We start from the raw sequence: 23,663 nt of genomic DNA, 5'->3' as shown, positions 1-23,663 counted from the left end.
GCTATTATACCGGCGGGATAAATGACTCTTGCGCCCGACGCAAATCTTAAATGTGTTGGTCTGAAGTCGCTTCATTACTCATAGGTGTGGTTTGGGCGTAACGTGAAATAAACCAATCAGAGCGTCATCTCACATTCCCTTTAAGAGCTGGCGCGCTTGTTCCATGGCGGATTGCTATTATAACGGCGGATTTGCCAGACGCACGCCAGGAGCGGTTCACAGCCGAGGAGACCGACGTTCTCGTCAGGGCCGTAAAACACAGAGAAGTGACATTGGGGATGGAGAAACACACCCAGATTAGCTTCGGTTAAACAGGCGTATAATAATTTGGGTAAATGTGTAAGCTAGATTTATTCACATCTTCATGGACACAACAATGATTTCCCTCGTGTGGAATATTTTTCTTTGTAATAATGTATGGTTTGCAGAAATGAAAACTGCTGCGTCTGTGTAGATGAGAGAAGCAAAGTGCATGCGTGTTGTGCACACGCTACATTATGGCCAAGCATGCGCCCTTAAAATAGCATCTGAATAACGCGCCACTGACTTTAGACGAGGTTTCTCCTGGTCTGTGGAGGAATTGTTTTCTAAACCTGCAAAATAGCACCAGGGAATGTTTGCGCCGGAACACGCCTCCTCTTTTCGCTGAACCGCCCCCGGGAGCGCAAGTTCATTCCCTAATTTACCGGCGTGCGTCTGTGGAGGGAAAAGTCCGCTGTGCGTCGGGTGCAAAATAGGAATGAAACATGCGTCGGTGTACAAAGTCAATTGCGCTGGGTGCAAGATAGGGCCCACTGTCTAGCTACATGAATGTGATTCCATAGGAAGTTTATTAGAATTTCCTCCGAACTCCTGGTACCGGCAAGGGCAACAGATGCGAACATGGGATGCAATTGGCAGTATTTCCCACCATCCTCATCTGTATTAGCCCATTTAAAATATAGAGGGAGCACATCAATACCACCCTTGAACTGCCAGGACTGGAGGAAGGTGAAGGCAAAGAGGGATTGAGACGTCAGTGGCGATTATTCCCCACTCTCCTTTTCAGCCCAGCCTATTATATGTGAATACAGAGGGAACACATCGCTCCGTACCCCCCCGTAGCAGAAAGGGCAACGGATGAGGAAGCGAGACGCGTTCACCCCTATAAAAATATCGGAGGATACTGATACCATCTTCATATTTTGTATTGGAGAGGGTGACAGAAAAAGAGTGGGACGCGATAGGCGGCATTGCCCAGTCTCTTTCATCCAGCACTATATAGCTGTGTGATACAAGGCACACCAATATCATCTCCATCTGCTGCTATGTAGGCATGAGATGAGTAAGTTGTTCATTTTCCATTCTACCTATTCTTGTACAGCCTAGCCGCTGACAGAGGAGACTTATCCATGCTGCTAACTCCATTACACACAGAGCATGACAGATAATGAAGCAGGACGCCATCTGAAAAAAACACACTTATAGTATCTCTATCATAAAAATGGTGAAGGCAACAGATTAGAAAAGTGGAGCACCGTTTTATGTACCTCAGCCACTACCTATCCGTAAAACGTGTAGTGAGTGACTCTAAGGGAAGCACAATAGTCCCTGTCGCAATACAGATGAAAAAGTGGGATGTTTTCACCTGAAGTCATCTATTATATGTATGTAAAATAAGAAACTCCCCCCTCAGAGGGAGGGACGACAGTAGAGAAAACTCTAACTCAAATATACAGTACTGTGCAAAAGTCTTTTTTCACCCCAAAAAATGGTTTTAAGCCAGTTACTTATCTTTTGCTGTAGTGTGTCAGTAGGAAATATTGGAAACATTAATTTTGCCATTAATTGGTATAATCCAGTGAGATTTTTGTATGCACAAGGATGACAACAGCCACATGGAAATCCGATCTCACCATAATCAAATCTCCATCTATGATTACATGAAGAAACACAAACAACTGAGACGGACTAAATCCAGAAGAACTGTGGCAACGTCTCCAAGACACTTGAACAAACCTTCCTCCAAAGCTACAGTACTTTGAAAAGCTTTAGGCACTTGTGTAAAAATGCTGTAAAGTAAGGATGCTTTCAAAAATAATGTCATAAATAGATTTTATTTATCAATTAACAATAAACAAATCAGTATTTGGTGTGACCACCCTTTTATACAGGTACACTTGCACATGTAGGTTTAAAGGAAGGTTTCTTCAAGTTTCTTCACACATCATTGTATCATCACCCGTTATGAAACAGGGACATGGCGTGACACATCTCCTAAAGCTCTTTCTATCAATTTTGTTTGATATATTTTTTTCAATCACACACAGACAGACACTCAGCTGAGAACTCACACGCACACACACACAAAAAAAAAACGGCTTCCTGAAGACAAAGAAGCTAATGACGTGTTCTTCAGGCATCCTTTTATAGCCTGTCGCCGTGCCTGTGACGTCGAAGTTTGTGCATACTTTAAAGGATTAGTTCACCTCAAAATGAAAACTTCCTGATAATTTCCTCACCCCAATGCCATCCAAGATGTCCATGTCTTTCTTTCTTCAGTGGAAAAGAAATTAAGTTTTTTGAGGAAAACATTTCAGGATTTTTCTCCACACAATGGACTTCAATGGCAACCAGAATGTTGAAGTTCAAATCAATGTAGTTTCAGAGTCTCTGCACGATCCCAGCTGAGGAACAGAGTCTTATCTGGCCAAACGATCGGCCATTTTCTAAAAAAAAAAAAAGTATGTACTTTTTAACCACAATTGTTCGTCTTGTGCTGGTCTGCGACACGCCAGGCATTGCGTCATCACGTTGGAAAGGTCATGAGTCACATCATCTATCTAAGTTATTTGTCTGTGTACTCCGGTTCAGAAAGGAGGGAAGGGTGAAAAACTCCATCTCATTTTCTCTTCCAACTTCAAAATCGTCCGACATCTTTGTTTTAATATATTAATAATATTTTCTTCTCCTTTTTTCCGTGACCTTTCCAATGTAATGACGTAATACGTGGCGCGTCACAGACCAGCACAAGATGAACAATTGTGGTTAAAAAGTATATATATATTTATGTTTTTTTAGCAAATGACTGATCGTTTGGCCAGATAAGACTCTATTCCTCAGCTGGGATCGTGCAGAGACTCTGAAACTGCAGTGATTTGAACTTCAACATTCTGGTTGCCATTGAAGTCCATTGTGTGGAGAAAAATTCTGAAATGTTTTCCTCAAAAAACTTAATTTCTTTTCCACTGAAGGAAGAAAGACATGAACATTTTGGATGGCATTGGGGTGAGTACATTTTCAGGAAGTTTTCATTTTGAGGTGAACTAATCCTTTAAAGTTAGAGTAGGCAGTTTTGAAAAGGCTAGCAAATGCAAGCTAGCTTTGAAAGCATTAGATCCCTCCTTCCCTTCAGCACGCTCTCCAAAGCAACGCCTCCCTCAAAACACATGAACACACACAGCAGAGTCTGCAAAGCATCACGAGAGACGGCATTAAACTACCTCATGTCTCAAAGCACACAACATTACAATAATAATGAACATAAACAACTTAAAGAGCTCTGACATGTACCAACTGATTGCTGCAGATTCATTTCGTTCATTGTAATAGTGTTGCCATAGAATCGCATAAATCCGAGTCTGAGGACATGAACCGTTCGAGTAGAGATATATATATATATATATATATGTATATATTCACACATTAAATTGAATTCCTCTGATATTTTCTGATCTCAGGTTAAGACCACTATTAATAGCCTACATACTCTTTTCTCTTTACTTTTGTTACTTTCCACTTTCACTTTTGTTTTGTCTACACACAAGCATCAATGTGCAATTAATCTACAATGGTAAACTCAATGAATCTGCTGTAAAACTCCTCATGTTTGCGATACTCACACGACCTCTAGTTTGTCAAACACGCCTCCATGCTGTCTCTCCTTCACAAGCTCTTTCAGCGGTCATTAGGCTAACAGGTATTCATTTCAAGGACGTCTACACACTAGTAAATTATCTGTTTTCATTTTTAATCGTCTAAACCATTTTGCAGCCACGGTACTTTATAAAAGTAGCCCAAACCAACGCAACCCACAGCTCTGTAAGTGCGTAATCACTTATCAAAAACAGTCCTGTAAACCTCGACAGTGCTGTAAACTGCTGAATCTCACTGTATAAATGAAGAGTGCCATCTGAAATTTTCTTCTAGAATGATCATTTTCATAAAGCTTGTATATTTAATTTAAGTAATTTCACTTAAATGAGAATTAATAGGTAATTTGCATTGCCATTTAAGTGAAATTATTGAACTTAAATATACGAGCTTGATAAAAATGATCATTCTAGAAGAAAATTTCAGATGGCACTTAGAGGCTTCTGCATCTGAACTCTTCACATGTCAACTGATTTTGTGGTTTCCAGGGTGAGGATGATGTGTATAATATGTGATGTGTTTCTGTGTGTGTTTTCACAGCTCCTCAGGACATGTTTGAGACATCTGAGCAGGGCGGCTGTCCCACGGCAGGCTGTAAGGGAGTGGGTCACATTAAAGGAGCCCGCTACTCTGGACACCACAGGTGTGTGTGTGTGTGTGTGTGTGTGTGTGTCCTGTCTTCAGCATCACTGCAGTCCAAAGCCTGTTTACACATACAGTATATTCACACGTCACATTAAGTTTTGGTCTGATATAAATGAGGGTCATTTTCTCAGAAGGGGCAAAAAATGTGGATGACAAAACAACTGTCATTAGATAATCTACTGTTCTGATGCTGCATGTTGTTCTTTGCCTTGTGGGAAACTAATAGCCATCATAATATCATGTGGTTCAGAGCGCTCTGTCTGAGACTGGACTTGATTGAACAACTGAGCGGCTTGTTGATGTCCAGGTCCATTGCATTTTCCTGAGTCAGATCCTTCTTTAATGCTTTAGAGGAATGTTCTGTACAAGATTCATGAGTGCAGTCTGTGACGTGCTGTCGATAACAGAAAATAATTTCAACTCGTCTCAAAACAACAAAAAAACAACAGTAATGCACTTACACTTGACTGAAAGTGTTGTTCGAAGACTTTTCAATTTAAATAACATAATAAACGTGCTTTAAAGGGTTAGTTCACCCAACAACAACAACAAAAAATGAAGCTTCTGTCATCATTTACCCTCATGCAGTTAAAAACTTTCATTCATCTTAAAAATACAAATAAAGATATGAAGATATTCTCTTATCGTTCTGTCCCTCCATTGAATGCCCACATAACCAGCTTTAAAAAGCTTTAAAAAGTTCATAAAGACATCGTAAAAGTAATCCATGTGAATAAAGCGGCTTAATCCAAGTCTTCAGAAGATATACAATACACTTTATATGATGTTTTTTGGGGGGGCTTTTACTCACATAAACATTGATCAACATTAAATGTGGTCAACAGAAGCTCAACCGTGCTTGTGTGACACGCAAGAACAAACCGCATTGTGTCTGAAAGCCCTGAATGTCATTTCCAGCAGCGTATCATAGCTCAGGTTCACTGGACTCCAATGATCACTGAGCCCAGATCAGTTCAGTCCAGAGCACAGCTTCAGCCTGAGGAAAGGTGTTCGACGTCTGTTCCCTGATCTCTCTATTTATAAAGTCAGTTTGAGAATAATCTCCCAGAGTGCAGGAAAATCCATACGGATCAAAGCTCATATGGAAAATATCACTTTACCGGATTAAACGCGCTTCATATGTGTAATTTGTACCCTAATCCAGAAGTTCCCAAACTTTTCTGTCAGCCAAACCACTTAATATTATAGATGTAAAATATTTCAAAGCTGTTTTTAGTTGTGATGGTGCCTCAGTCCACATTACTGTTGTAGGAATCCTGTCAAATTGAATAATACTACTAATAATAATAATAACATAACATTTTGCAATTGCATTGTAAAAGAAAACATGAATATTTTTAATAATTATTATTTAATTATTTAAGTTAAAATACTAATATTTAAGTTCTTAAATTCTTCACTTCCCAATATTCAAACCGTCAAGCTTTTCCCCTCAGCCGGAGCTCCAGACCTCTGTGACTGGTGGATCTCTCTGAGGATTATGGGTGATGTAGTTCTTCACTGGAAATTCAGCTAGTCAACACAGCTTATTAAACAAAGAGCAATAACTATGCTTATTACAAAGTGTGTGTAAGTTCTGTGCCACTAGCGCACCAAACCGAAGTGCAAAAATAATGATTGTTTCGGTCCAACAGAAGGATATATTAAGACCTGAGTTGCAGTCTGACCTAATATGATTGGTTTCTTGAATGTAAAAACAAAATGAAATCAAAAAGATCTTTGTGATGTTGACTTCACTGCACACAAGTGAATTTCGTACTCAGAATGTGTGTCTTGTTTTACAGTAAAAATATTGCAACATTCTTAAGTCAAGATACATTTACTTGAGAAGTTGAGAAGCAAAATGAATGAAAAATACAAATAAAATACAATTATATATACACTACCGTTCAAAAGTTTGGGGTCAGTAAGATTTTTAATGTTTTTAAAAGAAGTCTCTTCTGCTCACCAAGGCTGCATTTATTTGATAAAAAATACAAACAAAAACAGTAATATTGTGAAATATTATTACAGTTTAAATCATCTGTTTTCTATGTGAATATACAGTAAAGTGTAATTTATTCCTGTGATCAAAGCTGAATTTACAGCATCATTACATCATTATGATGAGCAAGAAACATTCATTATTATTATCAATGTTGAAAACATTATTATTTCATGATGCTATGATGAATAGAAAGTTCAAAAGAACAGCATTTATCTGAAATCTAAAGCTTCTGTAACATTAAACACGACCGTTCAAAAGTTTGGGGTCAGTAAGAATTTTAATTTTATTTTTGGGGGAAAGAAATAAAATAAATCAATACTTTTATTCATCAAGGATGAGTTAAACTGATCAAAGGTTACAGTAAAGACATTTATAATGTTAGAAAATATTCTATTTTAAATAAATGCTGATCTTTTGAACTTTCTATTCATCAAAGAATCTTGAAAAGAATTTGTACACAACGGTTTTCAACACTGATAATAATCATAAATGTTTCTTGATCATCAAATCATCATATTAGAGTGATTTCTGAAGGATCATGTGACACTGAAGACTGGAGTAATGATGCTGAAAATTCAGCTTTGATCACAGGAATAAATTACACTTTACTGTATATTCACATAGAGAACAGTCATTTTAAATTGTCATAATATTTCACAATATTACTGGGTTTTTTTAAAATCAAATAAATGCAGCCTTGGTGAGCAGAAGAGACTTCTTTTATAAACATTTAAAATTCTTACTGACCCCAAACTTTTGAACGGTAGTGTACATATATATATATATATATATAACTGTTTACTTATAGTTTATGCTTAAAACAAGTAAAACAAGAAAAAACATCTGCCAATGGGAAAATTGAATTTTCCATTTGCATTTTATTTTCCTGACCCTTATCGGCATGTATTTTGTCTAGTTTTAATCTTCAACTCACTCAATTCTGATCAGTTTTTCGGAAAACAAGATATCTTAAGTCATTGTGCTCCTCCAGTAAACGTATCTTGCTTTAAGAATGTTGCAATATTTGTACTGGAAAATAAGACAATAATACTGATGAAGAAAATCAGTTTTTGCAGCGTAGATACAAAGCAGCTAATGAACTACAATGATAGCAAGTCATGTCTGTGAAGTGACCCGTTCCTGGTGTTTCAGTGCTGTGGGATGCCCATATTCTGATATCAACCTTAATAAGGACTCGGTTCTGCCGGATCGCTTGAGCGGAGAGATGCCGGGAACCGGAGTGGGCCGCCCGCGCAGAGCAGAACCCAACGCAGAGACTCCAGCTGACGCTAATGAGTGAGTGTTCGTTTCCCAGAGGATCTGTTGAAATATTCACAAGGCCTCTATGATGGAGAACTGCTGAACTGAGCGGGAAATATCGATGATTATGAGCTCAATCTTGCATTCATAGTGAAGTGCATAAGTTTGCCGACATCGACATGACAAGAGGAATCTTTGCATGTTTTCCACACGACACAATAATAACACAATGGACACAGATCATCCTGTTGAAAGGTTTCTGTCCTCTTGGTTCTTCTCGATGATGAATGACAGTGTGTGTGTTTTGTGATAGTTGTGTTGAGTTGGTTTACACAGTCTTAAAGGTACAGTAGCAAAAACAGGCTGTTTCATTCTCACTCAGTGGCAGTTTGCGATGCATTAAAACTGAATGACTCCGGTTATAATTAATGAAGCTGTCGACACTTTCGAGCTCACACACACACGTTTGAATAACCTCTTATTATTACATCAAAGTCAGCTCATGATGTCTCTGGCCTATTCATTTGATCTTGTATGTTGCCAACCATGTCAGAGATGGAAACACTATCTGGGCTGCCAAATAAAATTATGACATTTTTGGTGCAAAAAAACTTGAACATTCCAAGTGGGCAAAAATCAAATGGAAAATGCGGCAAAGGAATTATGGCTACTTGAATTATAATCTGGAAATTGAATATATTTATTTATTTATAAATAATGAGTAACACTGGCTCATGCAACTACATTAGCATAAATTAGCATAGTCACACTTTTGATTTGCTTATCACGTCATGACAGGGCCTGAAAGCCACACCTGTGTTGTTTGAGATAAAACTGAGGACTTTGTCATGTCTGGCCTTCTGCACACCTTCAGTGATGTGTTCGTTTCTCACTGTCTCGCCTCCATTTCTCCAGCAAACCCGTCACCCCTGCCCCATCTCACCCGGAGAAGCCCAGCACGGCAACCGTCGCCATGGAAACGACTGTAAAGAAGCCTGTCGTCACAGAGACCAAGCGAAGGTTAGATTCAGTCACTCACTTGGTGAGAGAAAATCAAACTTTTACAGTGTTTCTCAGTGACAACGAAACACTATCATGACCATTTTACTAATTGAACTAATATACAACTAATGAGAATGAAGATTGCAGTAATGAGTTTAAAATGTCAGGGGAATATAATGTGTAATAAATGCTCCTAACAAATGCTTAATTGTCTGTATGCAGACAGAAGATCCTCTGACACACACATGCGAACGAACACACACAGCTGTCCTTGACGCCGTCTCACAGGCTGATTCACTGTTTACTGGGAGTAAAATGACGCTTCTCGGTTGCGCTGTTGACATAATGACCTGTTAGTCAACAGAGCTTTATTTCCACACAATCTGTTGCGATGACTTGGTCCATACTATGGCTCTCTCCGTCATCTCGGAAGATCACTCGCTTGTTTATCCTGAGATTGCATTTCTCCTGTTCAGCTGTTCAGAAATAGCCTTGAGAATTTTCTGTTTACTGTACAGAAGGGATTTGCATAATGAGCTTTATATTACACATGAAATATATGCAAAATCATACCTCAGCTCGAAATATTTGCACAGATTTTAGATCCTTGTATCTGAAACAGTAGCTGCGTTTCCATTACCCTTCAAATTGCGCAAATTGAAATTGCGAATTGAAAATACGCCCAATGGAAACACGTCAATTTCGCGAAAACTCCCATTTATCGCAAAAAAGTTTTTCCGCTCGCATGAGGGGTTTTTCAGGCAATTCGAAAAAGAAATATTTCGCAAAACTGCAATGGAAACAGTTTTTGCGCATTTACAGTCACCTGACGTAGATGACGCGGTGTGATTGGACAGAATATGAGACAGAGCTCTTTATTAAACTCATAATAGACAAAATAATTACAGGAATAATGGATTCTGAACCTCAAATAAATGCCACAATCAAGACCTCGAAGCAGATCTGAGGGAGAAACACCCAGAAACTCCTCATATGAGCCGCTCACAGTATAATAAGGGTCGTTCCTCACCATTAATGCTTGAAAACACACACACATCTCCTTCCATTAATAATAATGGCCAGTGCAGTGGCTGGGATATAGTACATAAACCCACCAACGTCCGTTATCATGGTTTTTGGAATGATTTTACTGATCGCGAGAGGAAAAATGAAGTTTTAGTCGCATAACATCAGTTAATGGAAACGCCGTCATTTCGCAATAGTTTTTTGTCGACATTTAGAAAAAATCGCAAAAGTTTTGTGCAAATCTGTAATGGAAACGCGCCTATTGTCTAGTAAGCCCTTCAAAGCCGTTGGCCGTGTTCGAAATGCAATACTAGCATACTAGCTCACAGTAACGTTACATTTTATACTGCCTACACAATCTGAAGCATTCGCATACTGTGGTCACATGACCGTACGTTGCATGTTTAATTCAGTGAGTGGTGTCCAGTTTTATATTAGAAATGAAAATGGCTGTTCTGGCATGCAGTAAGTCATTCCACAGATGCAGAAAATAACAGGTTCTCTGAGCTTCAGCTGTTCAGGCACGGTTCTCTCGAAATAACAATAATTGAATGTTTGCTCAAAATGCTTGAATCTGATTGGTTGACAAACAGTCTAATAATGTGTGCAGTTATTTTCATGGAAACGCACAGCTAAAGTAGTTCCGGCAGGTCTCGACCGCATTACAGCTCCTTATCACTCCACCAAATGATTTCAGTTATTTCAAAGGTCCTAAAGCCTTACAGAACCAAAACCCACAACGACACTGACCAAGCTAATACACCATAGGATAAAAACGACTAAATATTTCCAAGGTTTTTTTGCCACAGAATTAAAGTTTTATTATGCATTTATCAGTTATTATGACGTTTCTCACTAGCGAGGTGCAGATAAACATGGTTTCGCTATTAGTAGATGCTGGAGCCGAACACTGTTGAGAGACGCACAGACTGAGGTCATTCACTCTCTCTCTCTCTCTCTTTCTCCCTCTCTCTCTCTCTCTCTTCCTCCCTCTCTCTCTCTCTCTCTCTCTCTCTCTCTCTCTCTCTCTTTATCTCTCTCTCTTCCTCCCTCCCTCTCTCTCTCCTTCTCTCCCTCTCTCTCTCTCTCTCTCTTCCTCCCTCTCTCTCTCTCTCTCTCTCTCTCTCTCTAATAACTGCATTAGTCTGCTATCAGTGGCTTAAGCCTCCATTACTAGCTCTAAAATGACGTTTTGGAATTAGAAACGGAGGTTTGGGATGAGATGCATAAGAAATTAGTCCCACACACAATAGCATTTTAAGGACAAAAACCTGACAAATGTCTTGAAATACATCATCTGAACAATGTTTTGAGGTGCGATAACCTTAGCATAATCATGGCTGGATTATCAGCTCGGGTGTGCATTATATTTCATAATTCTAATAATTCAACGGCCCCTTAATTTTTCCTTAATGTCTGTATAGCCACAAAAAACATGTAAGGTGACACTTTATAATAACTGCACGCTATTAATCATTAGTTATGCATTAGTAAACAGTTAATTCATCATTTATAAAGCATTAATAGACATTAATAAGCAGTTTATAAATACAGCTATAAATGCTTTATTCTTGATTTTATAAGCATATCTATAATGTGTTTAATAATTGTATTTTCATTCTTTATTAATGATCAATTTATCATTTCTAAATGAAGTATTGCATTATTTACAAACCGGTTACATTATTTACCATTATTTACAAACTAGGAGTTGTCATTGATTAATAAGATCACTTAGAAAGTGTAAGTAAATGTAGTAGATTCAGGCAGTTATAAAGCATTTATAAAGGAGATTTAAAGACTCAGTTTTCTTCTAAACATCATTTATAAAGGAGATTTAAAGACTCAGTTTTCTTCTAAACATCATTTATAAAGGAGATTTAAAGGCTCAGTTTTCTTCTAAACATCATTTATAAAGGAGATTTAAAGACTCAGTTTTCTTCTAAACATCATTTATAAAGGAGATTTAAAGACTCAGTTTTCTTCTAAACAGAAAAAGGAAACAAACACACACAGTGATACAGAACATGGAAAATTAACAGTCTTTAAATCTCCTTTATAAACGCTTTACAAGGCATAACTAGTCCTCACTTTAGATGAGCTCACAAACATAGTGAACTGACCTCTACTAAATGCTTTATAACTACCTGAATTAACCCTGAGTTACAGTAGAAATACATGTTAATAAAGCATTTATTAACACACTAAGTAACTATTACTATATGTCTGAATAATAATATGTATTTAAACAGTTTATTAATCATTTACTCACACTTAAGTGATCTTATGAACCACTGACAACTCCTAAATAACCGGTTTGTAAATAATGCAATACTTCATTTAGAAATGATAAATTGATCATTAATAAAGTATGAAAATACAATTATTAAACACATTATAGATATGCTTATAAATCAAGAACAAAGCATTTATAGCTGTATTTATAAACTGCTTATTAATGTCTATTAATGCTTTATAAATGATGAATTAACTGTTTACTAATGCTTAACTAATGATTAATTGTTCATAGAACATTCAAAAATAATGTTTTCATAACTTAGAACACAAGTTTACTGGGGTGCTGTTCTGATGATGTCATGATGAAGTGATGATGTCATGCTGATGTCGTGATGATGTGATGATGATGTCATGATGATGTCGTGATGATGTGATGATGATGTCATGATGAAGTGATGATGTCATGATGATGTCGTGATGATGTGATGATGTCATGATGAAGTGATGATGTCATGATGATGTCGTGATGATGTCATGATGATGTGATGATGATGTCATGATGAAGTGATGATGTGATGATGATGTCATGATGAAGTGATGATGTCATGATGATGTCGTGATGATGTCATGATGAAGTGATGATGTCATGATGATGTTCTCCCTCAGGGTTGGTCGTCCCTGTAAAGTGCGTAAGGTGGAGGAGCCGCCGCAGGAAGAGGAAGTGGAGAGTGAGGTGTCATCAGTCACCGAAACCAAAGGTAGATCTACACCGACATCAATATATCTTCATGCTATATTTACACGCAAAAACTGCTTCTTTATGGGTTAAATCAGGTGGAAGGGGCCATCTAAGGTGACAGTCACACACAGCAACAGAAGCAGTGTCTGACGCGTGTGAAATCCGATGTTGATGATGTGATTCATATTTGCAGAAGAGCTGAAATCATTTCTTCCTGTGATGACTCACTCCATCTCTCTTTCTGCCTTCCTGTTTCGTGCTGGGATTGTGTCTCCTTCCAGAAGAGCCGGTCTCTCCCTCTTCCTCTCTGAAGGTTTAGTGGCAGTCACTAATGAGGAAGAGGGTTGGATTGAACAGCGGGTCCTTTGTTCCTCGGCTTAAAAGCTTTTTAACTCCGTCCGGTCGCAGAGGCAGTCGGAGAGTGGAAGATGTGAGGGTGGACTTGGAAGCGTCGTGGGCGTTGCGAGGGATAATCTTCTGGGGCTCGAGACACATTTAATTGTAATGTGAGAAAAAATGATGAGGACGTTAATGAAGAAGTTTATTGCAGCTTAGCAGCGTTAAAGTACTTGAAGCACCTCGGGTCACAACATCCGAAACTCAAACCCCAAACGCTGCGGATACAGTGAGTTTATTTTCATCTTCTCCACGATAAATCGAGCTCTTTTAGTCGGTGCGCTTATTCTACTGAGAGCAGATAAAAGTGGAACGACATTTTAGGCCAGGACACTGTAAAAAACAATGTTTTACAGTAATCTAGCAAAAAAAATTATCATTAGAATGTGCTTTTATTTTAAGTCACTTGCAAATGAGGAATACAACATAAGCGTTTCATCCTGAGGAGACAGAAACATGAGTATTGCTGAGTTAGTTCACTGACAGGAATTAACATATGGCATCTTAAGATGTCTCTTGAACTTGATGTGAGCAGAAAAGCTACAAGTAAAGTGAGATGAAGAGACATGCAACGTGCGCCCAGATATACTTCAAGTGAAATCGAAGAACGACCAAAATCGGATCAAAATCAAGTTCTTTTGGAGTTTATTTTGGGACTTCGATAAGGCAATTTTCGCTCCGACTGGTAAACACCTTCGAACTCCCATTGGTCTGTGGCGATGATGATGTAAAATGTGGGCGTGGCTCTGAGGCTCCGCCCTCTTTGAGGTGTAAATCTTCTCAGGCTCATTTCTTCTGTTCAGACGCGAGTAAAAACATGAACACACTGGAGAACCGCTTTATAGTAGAAACTGAAGCTGTAATTCTAACTGAAAGCGACACTGACACTGTTTTTCATGTTTAATACAGTAAAACTGTAGCAGCAATCTATAGTATAAAGTGCTGTATAAATAAACATGACGTGACTGGAGTGCTGAATCACAGAGCTGGTGCAAACACTGATCAGATGCTTTCTGAACTGCTGTTTTCTCACCGCTGGCATTTATATCGTGTGTTTATTCAGTTATTGAGAGGAAAGCGCTCAGCACATATTTACATAAACTAGCTCTCAGCAGCGGGGACGCCAGCGGGATGTTCGCTAACAGTACGTCACTGAAAAGGAAAACCTATTTTTACCCCAAAGCGAAGAATAAAAAAGCAAATAACTTTGCCGTGAGTATATCAGGGCTCATCCTGGATCATTTGCAGAGGTTCAGTTGAAGAGCAGTGATCCAGTCTAGAGATGACAAGAGCCATGGCTCTCCCTGATGGTAAATAATGCAAACCGGCATGAGCGGCTGGCAGGGCCGGGGGGGTGTTCGGCCGGGGATGTGACTTTGACACGGTTCCTCTAGAGGATGAAGCCGGACTCAAAGCAGCAGAGAGCGGTTGTGATGGGAGGATCTGGTGATTAATGGTGTCGTGAGCTGCTGACGGACACACAGAATGAGGCAGCTCTTGCAGGCCTCAGGGATTGTTTGTATGGTTAGAGTGGGTTGTAAGGCAGTGGAGTTGCCCGAGTCTGCTTGACTGTGGTGGGATAGTGCCAGTGAGGACAGATGTGTTGATGATGAATGTGATTGCGGACCAAAAACCTTTAGATTTGTGCACCTGGGCATATGCTTAAATACGGTAAATCCAGCCAGAAGTTAAGTGGAACTGTGGGAGTTTCTGAGGAAATGGGTCAATCCCACAATGCAGTGCATTTCCCCATCACACATATATTGGATAAAATGTTAAATTGACCATTTTGGCAGATTTTCTTTTAGCACAGAATCACAATTAAAAGAGTATAGGGGTGAATTTAAAGGGATAGTTTAAATTCCCCCAAAAAACTGTCCTCATTTACTCACCCTTTCACAACAGCAGGACTCAAAAGAAGATATTTATTCCATCAATATTGTTTTAATTGATTGTTGAACTGCGGTAATACTGTTATGAGACATGAGACTTAAAAAAACACTAAACTGTTTATAAAATTCAGCAATATTATCAATTTAACTGCACTGATACTATCAAATGAGAGCAAATTTGAAATGCATTCAACTGAATAATAACACTAACTTTGCAACATCAACACTATTATTCAAATGAAGTTAATCAACACTAAACTGAATTGATGTGAATAATTACACTATTTTCTTCCGTAGAGCTGCTTTACAGCTCAATTAAATGCGTTGTTTTTTTATTGATGAACTTTGCAACATTAACACTGTTATTTTCCAGTTAATTTCTGTGAAGCTGCTTTGAAACAATCTCTATTGTATAAAGCGCTGTAGAAATAATTGTGACTTTTGCACTGGCATCCCATAATGCATTCAGATTCTAATGCCTCAATAATTATATGAAACAAACACACTGCAGAGACATAACCTGATATATGCGCTCTCGTCGCCACTTCATTTGTCTTTTTGAGTTTATAGTGCAAGTTCGTGTCATTTTTAACTTTTTCACTGGAATACATTAGAGGATGATTGAGGAGAGTTTCATCCAGGTTTAATAGACTGTGAGAACAAACATACTCTATTGCCACTTAGATATCTAGATGTATTCTGCCGCATGGTTTTTATGAATTCCCTTGAGGAAGTGTTTTTATGACGGCTAATGACTTGGATAGGGCCATTATCAGAGACATTTATGTGTTTATATAACAGACGGTGGTTCCCACTGGCTATGTGCTCTGTTAATGAATGTCTGAAACTGAGCATCCATAGCAGTGATTATCCAGTACTGACTGCACTCATTCCCCTTAGTGTTATCACTAGAGCGCCAGTCACACTGAAGTACGAGCATGTTTTGAAGGTCTGAATATAAGGGAGCTTTCACACTAAAGGCCCTTTCACACCGGACGCGTAACGGAAAAGCGAATAGTTCGCGTCAAAACCGTTCACATCAGCCGCGACGCGAATTTGCGACGTCTGTGACGTTCAGAGCTTCAACATTCCAAAACTTTCGCGCCGACGGCTGAGAAAACATGGACACTTCATCATCATTATCATCATCATCCAGTGAAGACGAGCTTTTCATTTTCTTTAAAGGACAGAAAGAAGGTTTAGGGTTCACCCGATCTTACAGAACAGAGAGTCTGAAGGGGAGTATGCTAATGTCCACTCTTAGTTTCCTTCTCCTCTCTCCTTCTTCTCACACAGGTGTCCCTCAGGTTTCTCCACAGTTTTTTACGTCTTCAACTAAACACAGTGCGTTTTGTAATGTCAATACACATTACATGTCACACACTAGTAACAAGTTAAAATCATTCGACTAGAAACTGTAGATATCACACAAAGAATGTATAGATACTAAAAGCAGCCCTAAATAGTCTCACTACATCTTGTTACATGTTCAAAGTAAACACGGTCTCTGTCTCTATCTTTGACGATAATAGTGTTAGCTTTCTATCCCAGATGTAGTTTAGCCTGCTAGCCTACACAGCACAGGACTATACAACGACTAAAACTATCACACAACACACTCACAGTCGAGAAAACCGAGTTGGTTGGCAATGCTACGCCACACATCGTCTTTCAAATCGTTGTCCTTGTAGTTTGTGATTGGCTGAAGCCTTTTCTGTCGCCGCAAAAGTAAAAAAAAGTCGACATCAAAGCGGAAAAAATAAAAGTTGTTTTTCCGCCGCAGCACATTCGCGTTCGGTGTGGAAGCGCTCATTACACAAACAGCTGATCAAAATATAAAACCATCGCGCAAATTATTCGTGCGTCAAAATCGCGTCCAGTGTGAAAGGACCTTTAGTCCGAAGCAGAGTTCGATTGCGCACCCTTCATCTGCGATTGTGTTCACACTGTGTTTTTGTGCCAGAACCACGGTACATTTGCATCATCAAAGCGACAGCTGTTGCTACTGAAGAGCCTCTTTCACACAGAGATTCTGGAAAATACACGGATAATGTGTCCCGGGATCGTTTGATTTTGGTTCATTCACACTGCCAGTGATTTTCCGGAATCTGCGAGTGCGTTCACACACATCCCGTAAAGACACGCGACGTCAGGATGTGACGTGTAACGTACGCGTCAAAAACATGTACACTAACGCATCGCATACAGTTCCACAAAGCTCAGCTTCAGCGCGGATAGTAAGGAGCTCCTGGTCTCTGCTTCGTTCCAGTTTGCAGACTTGTTTTCGTTCTTTCTTTGTTGATGACGAACACAAACTTCTCCTAAGAGCAACAGAGTCGCGTGATAACTACATCATTGCGATGGCACGTGCGTCATCACTACGACACACCCCTTACGGCATTGGTCCTGGCTTTTGTTCACGCAGGGCGCGTTCCGGGACTGATCCCGGCAATGTTACTAGGTCCCCATCCCGGCATCGATCCCGGCATCAATCCCGGGACGTGTTTGCGTTCACACAGAAGGCACTCTAGCAATTTTACTTCAAACAATCCCTTCAAACAGAGTGTTCAAATCAGAGGCTAAAATCAGGCTAGGAAAAATGCCTTTTATTTCTAACTTATTAAAATTTTTGATCTTAAAAACATACTAACATTATAAGGGCACCCCAGGAAACATTATAAAATAATAAAATAATCCATGTCATGGGACCTTTAAAGGCCATCAGCCTGCGCCCTCCAGAGTTTCATGACTGAACTAGATATTTAAGAGCATTCACATTGTGCTGAACAACCTCCATACCTGTGATACTGCTTTACCTGCTGTAGATCACAACTTCTTATTCAATAAAAGTGCAGACTGACCTTTAAAGGTGCAGTATGTAAGAATGACAACTAGTGGTTGAAATAGGTACTGCAGTCGAATTCAAAACATCGTATATCGTCGTTTCTCCTGCCTCCTGCTCCTCAGACTGGACGGCGCTCACACGGGTTGCCACGCAACAGGAACGAGCGCAATGGACAATGAAAATTGATAAATTGGCAACGTGCAGTATCACACAGACCAAAACAATAACGAACATTCCAGCCTGGAAATGCACATTTCAAAGTAAAATAACTGGCTGTAGAAGTGTTTTTCAGAGAAACGAGTATGTGAAAAGCATGTTTCCTCAATATATGCAAACATAATATGGTGTTTTTTTGCTTTAGTAAAGTGAAAAAGTTACATACAGCACCTTTAAGTGCAGATAGATCTTCCTGTAATGACATTATCTTGAGACAAGCACTTTCTTAAAACGTTCTGGGCTGTGTTTCCCGAAAGCTTTTAGAAAACGCAGCCCAGTTCCTTTTTGTTCCAGCTTCAAAGAAGGACTCTGTCAGAGTGAATTAGCCATGAACGGCCAGCGGTGGGTGAGGGTGTTGTGTCAGTGTTTGGCATCCAGCACGGAGCACGACGGCTCATGAGCGCTGTGTATGCCGCACTGAAGTGGACCAGCTGAGAAGCTGATGAATTTACATGGCTTTTGGCGCCGCAAGAAGGCTACTTTATTCGTAAGGCTCCGAACAAATGAAAAAATAGCAACACCCACAAGGTGAAGTGCACAAATGAGGAAAGTCATTTTGTCATTTATGAACAAGATTTACCTTTACTGTCGAATTTCAAAGCACACAATTTGCCGTAACAAACATCTCTCAGATTTAAACAGTTTAGTTAGTGTTACTGCAGCCAATTAGACCTGCCACTGTCTATGATGTCATCAATAATAATGAAACGGCAATAATGCTGAGAAAAAGAGAAAAGTCACTCTTGCTCGTCTGTCATGTATAGCGTGGTATTAGACGCAGGATTCAAACATGGATACTTTTAACGCTTTCCTCGCCATTGACAGAATTTTCCAGCAATCCGTGTTTCCACTGTTATATGGCCCATGTTTACATTACAGTACTAAATTATTCCTAAGTTTTCCCCTTTTGACTGGATGGTAATGAAACTGAAAGACGTGTTGGTGTTCAGTTTCATCTAATTGCTTTGATAGCATGGGATTTCTTGGATTCAGAATATATTTCAATATGGTATTACTGTAGAAATGGTGCAAATTTCTCTTATTCATTTTTGTGTTGTGTTAGGTTTTTAACTTAATGTAAACTTGTGCAATTTGGCCTGTAGGGTCATTGAGTTTTGGTGATGTTTGTGTCTAAGTGAGAAAAGATTTCATGTCAATTGAAAGATGTCGGCATTGAATGCATTTTGTGTCAAAGCAATGATAAATGATCCTCAGTTTACCTCACATAGACTGATGCTGTGATCCCTGAGTGAAGAGAGGAGAAAAAGTGACCTCAGTATTGAGAAATGTGTCCTAGTGATTGTAAAAAAAAAACTAATGGATGTTGATCATTAATATCTTTTACTGTACATTTAATTGTGGACTCTCATTTTTGCCTATTAGAGTCAAAGCTGTAATAATGTAACTATAGCAGAGCTGTGTGTCCTCTTGCCCTCATGAAAATGGATTTTGGATTATGGATGGATATTGATTAACATTAAATGGATTTAACGCAGTGTCTTGTTCCTTTCTCGGGTTACCAAGGTTACAGTCGTCGTAACTGAGATGTTTTCTTCCGGAAACGAACATATCACAATATTCCTAATTTTTAATCATTTGTGCCCAAGCTATACGCAGAATAAAGGGGCGGGGCCTGGTTGAGTTAGTTAGTAGTGTGTTAAACTGGCGGTTATGGTAAGGGGCGGGACATTTCCCAAACACGCTCGAAGTGCTCGACCAATCACAACACACTGCTCCAGCCGACCAATCAGAGCACAGTGTGCTTTTCAGAAGGAGGGGCTTCATAGAGACAGGAAGTAAACAGAGCGTTACTGACAGACTGGGAAGAGAGGAGCCGCAACAATGGAGAATATGAGGAGAATAATCAACATTCACGCAGGAAAACCTGTTCTAGTAGAGCCTGAAACAACATCAAGACTGAGAAAGGGCAGAATAGCTCTTTAATAACTCTCCCTTCTCTCTCTCTCTCTCTCTCTCTTAGAGTTGACTCTGCAGCAGGCTTTGCACCAGTCTGTATTCATGCCATGTTCCAGCCCGTCTCCCAGCATGCCTCACTGCTGGGATCAGCACAGCAAGCTGCTTCCGACAGTGGCGGGCATCACGGCCGGTAAAGTGGCAGCGTGGAGCGTGGATGAGGTACACAGATCTCCAGATCACACCTGTTAGCTTTGTTGAGTAATGCAAGTGTTATTTTAGGTCAGCTGATTTGTTTTGAACCCAGCTGTTGTAAACTGCAGTGTCGTTCCTCCTCTAATCCTCATTGTTATTCTGTAGGTGATTGAGTTTATCCAAGGTCTTCCAGGCTGCAAAGAACAAGTGCGCACCTTCAGAGAGGAGGTAAATTATTCCCTTTAATTACGAGCAGAGTTAGAATAACTGAATCCTCAGAGAAGTGCTTAACTAGTCCTTCATCGTGAGGTTTGGCAGCAGGAGTAACTGGAGCATTTAAGGAACAGAATCTCATGGTGCTTAAGGAAGAGGTGCATGATGGGATATGTGAGAAGATCTCATTGAAATCATTTTTAGGCATGTCAAGTCATCCCACGTCACTGCATCTCGCCTGTTTACCACTAACAAGAGTGTGTTAAACAGGCCAGAGGGCTAGAGCTTTAAATAATGCTGTTCCTCCTCTCTTCCTCTCTCTCTCTCTCTCTCTCTCCTCCTGTTCTCTGTCTATCTGCTCTTCCTCCTCTCTCTCTCTCTCTCCTCCTGTTCTCTCTCTGTCTATCTGCTCTTCCTCCTCTCTCTCTCTCTCCTCCTGTTATCTGTCTATCTGCTCTTCCTCCTCTCTCTCTCTCTCTCCTCCTGTTCTCTCTCTGTCTATCTGCTCTTCCTCCTCTCTCTCTCTCTCTCCTCCTGTTCTCTCTCTGTCTATCTGCTCTTCCTCCTCTCTCTCTCTCTCTCTCTCTCTCTGTGTCTTTAACTTTTGTTTTCTAATTGTATTTACTATGTGCAAATGGGAACTGCATTACTGAGTGCTGACAGACATTGGGGTCCAAAAGTCTCAGATCACTGGTGAAAATTATTGTATTTTTTTCTTTCTTTTATATTATAAAACCAATTATTGTGTTCCACTAATTTGATAGGTCAAGTGTTTTTGCAAGAATGCTAATATATATTAGAACAGCAGTGCTTCTCTCGTTTTTTTTTTGTTGCTTTTTTTGTTTAGAAAAACTAGGCAAGTAACTATTGCATCTAAAATGGAAGTTACGTAACATAAAACACTTCTTGTTTATTGAACTGTTGGATTAAATCAGTGTCACACTCTTAATATCCCGCAGCCAATCCACTCACACACAACTGTCACGCTCAATCAATCACTTTAAATCGTGCGATTGATTGTCTAAATTCACTTGTAGCATTTAAAGTGAATGATTTCAGTTTTTAGTGGTTTAATTTTAATTTATTTAGACAAATGATTGTTTCAGTATTGTCCATTAAACCGTTATCATCAGCCGTAATATGAAAATAATTATCGACTTATCGTATCGGCTGGAATTTTAATATTGGTGCATTCTTAGTTATAAATGATCTGATCTAAATATGAAGAGAAAATAATCAATTGAGATGAAGCACCTTTCATTTGTGCAGTATAGGATCATACATATGCACATCAACACATTATTATTTCATATAGAGCACATTTTCCATTGAATTGCCAGCAAAAATAACTACACAGTGATGAATAATCTCCAAATGTCACACAATACCAAATGTCTCTGTTTGTAAACAGACATGAGAGTGTGTGTGTGTGTGTGTGTGTGTGTGTGTGTGTGTGTGTGTGTGTGTGTTTATCAGCTGATTTATTGTTGTTTGGTTTCAGCAAATTGACGGAGAGGCGTTCCTGTTACTGACTCAGGTGGACCTGGTGAAGATCCTCAGCATTAAACTAGGACCTGCGCTGAAGATTTACAACTCCATCCTGATGTTTAAAACCACTGAGAACTCGGCCTGCAACGAACTCTGACCCGCCCAGACCGCAGAGCCGAGAGCGTTCATTACCGCTTCAGTCAAAGGGCTCGTCGTGAAGATTCATACAGTATATACATGACACTATTGCACATGCTGAACAAGATTTAGATCATGCCAGAATGAGCAGGTTGAGCACATATAATGACATTCATAATTCATTTAGACAGACACTTCTCTGCACCATCCTTTATAAACGTGTATATGTATGCAGTTATTAAGTCACATGACATTACGGGGTGGGTGAGAATGTATATTTTGTTCGCTGAGGGGTTATCGGAGCGCCTTTCTGAACTCAGGTGCTAAACGAATGCAGGTACATGCACTGAAGAGCCGCACAATTTCTGTTTCCAGGTAGAGTTTCTCTTACTTCTCTTCTTTATTTCATAGCTGTTGATCATTTAAGTGTTTGCAGAGGGATATCTGTGTCCTTTGCACTTCATCATTTATCCTGAAAATGCTTCCATTCAAGTCAGTCTCTGTCATGTTCAGATTATCTGAACACTAACTTTAGAGAGCTAGTCAAATTTAACTCAAAAGAGCAAGTGTGAGGTTAGAAAATAAGACGTTTTGCGAAATCCATCATCAACACCAGTTCTGCATGAAGGATCGGTGTGTTGGTCCTCTTTGATTTTCTTGTTTCCAGTGTGCTGTGATGTCATATTAATGCATCGTCCTTCTCTTCTTCATCACGACTGCGGTCATTAGTCATGGATTGCAGTGTGTAAAGTATAAAGGCCAATGTATTTTTCCATGTTCTCTCTTTTTTCGTTTCGATACGGTGGATGTATAAATGGAGAATGAAGGGTTAAAGCTACACTCGAGGCACAAATGAACATTGTGAGAGCCATATTTGGTATTTTGTAATAGAATGTGCACAGTATAAGAAAAAAAGTGTAATTTTCCTTTAATATACAGACATGAGTATTAATTTTGCTTCTGTTGCTGAGGCATGCAGCGTTAAATACAGGAAACTTCACATTTATTCAAGTTTAATATTTTGACTATTTAAAATGAAGTGATGGAGTGTGGACACGTTTGTTAACAAATCTAAACAATTGTATAGTGTTGAAATGCTGGTTTTACGCAGCTTTATGATTTTTCATATATTCAAAACTCATTTATCATGTACATTTGTTTTTGTCACGGGAGCTTGTGATGAACAGTTGGTTTGGGGATTTAAGATGAAATATAAAAACGTGTAAATAAGGAATGGTTTAGTGTGGATGTGCAGCACTGGTGTGTGGACTACTAAACTTCACTGTAATTCATTTGCAAATAAACTTGATGATCCAAAGGTCTGTGTCAACACAATGGTCTTTTTAATGTTTGCATAATTTAGATTAAAATGTGGTGTCTATTTTGCTGCTGGTTTTCAGGATTTGATTTCATTAGGATACTATACTGCAGTATTCCTCAACCATTGATTGATTGATTGACCTCTTACTGAATAAAACATGGAACATGATCCATACACATCATGGGCCCTATTTTAACGATCTGAAACGCAAGTAT

General features: G+C 39.2%; 1 protein-coding gene across 1 annotated transcript in view; it reads left to right on the top strand.

Moving 5' to 3' along the window:
* l3mbtl3 (L3MBTL histone methyl-lysine binding protein 3) overlaps window positions 1-23,445 on the top strand; it is a 77,599-nt gene extending 54,154 nt beyond the window's left edge. The window contains exons 15-21 of the mRNA XM_084091963.1: window positions 4,453-4,555; window positions 7,718-7,861; window positions 8,741-8,845; window positions 12,758-12,849; window positions 20,161-20,315; window positions 20,454-20,516; window positions 22,003-23,445. Of these exons, the coding sequence (XP_083948089.1) occupies window positions 4,453-4,555; window positions 7,718-7,861; window positions 8,741-8,845; window positions 12,758-12,849; window positions 20,161-20,315; window positions 20,454-20,516; window positions 22,003-22,146 (806 nt within the window). The 3' untranslated portion in view covers window positions 22,147-23,445. The remainder of the gene's footprint in view (window positions 1-4,452; window positions 4,556-7,717; window positions 7,862-8,740; window positions 8,846-12,757; window positions 12,850-20,160; window positions 20,316-20,453; window positions 20,517-22,002) is intronic.
* The last annotated feature ends 218 nt before the right edge of the window (window positions 23,446-23,663 follow it).

This window comes from Abramis brama, assembly GCF_963993115.1.
Source record: "Abramis brama genome assembly, chromosome: 18".
NCBI classification, from domain to species: Eukaryota; Metazoa; Chordata; class Actinopteri; order Cypriniformes; family Leuciscidae; genus Abramis; species Abramis brama.
Note: the sequence above shows the minus strand (reverse complement) of the source record. Positions and strands in the feature narration are given on the sequence as shown.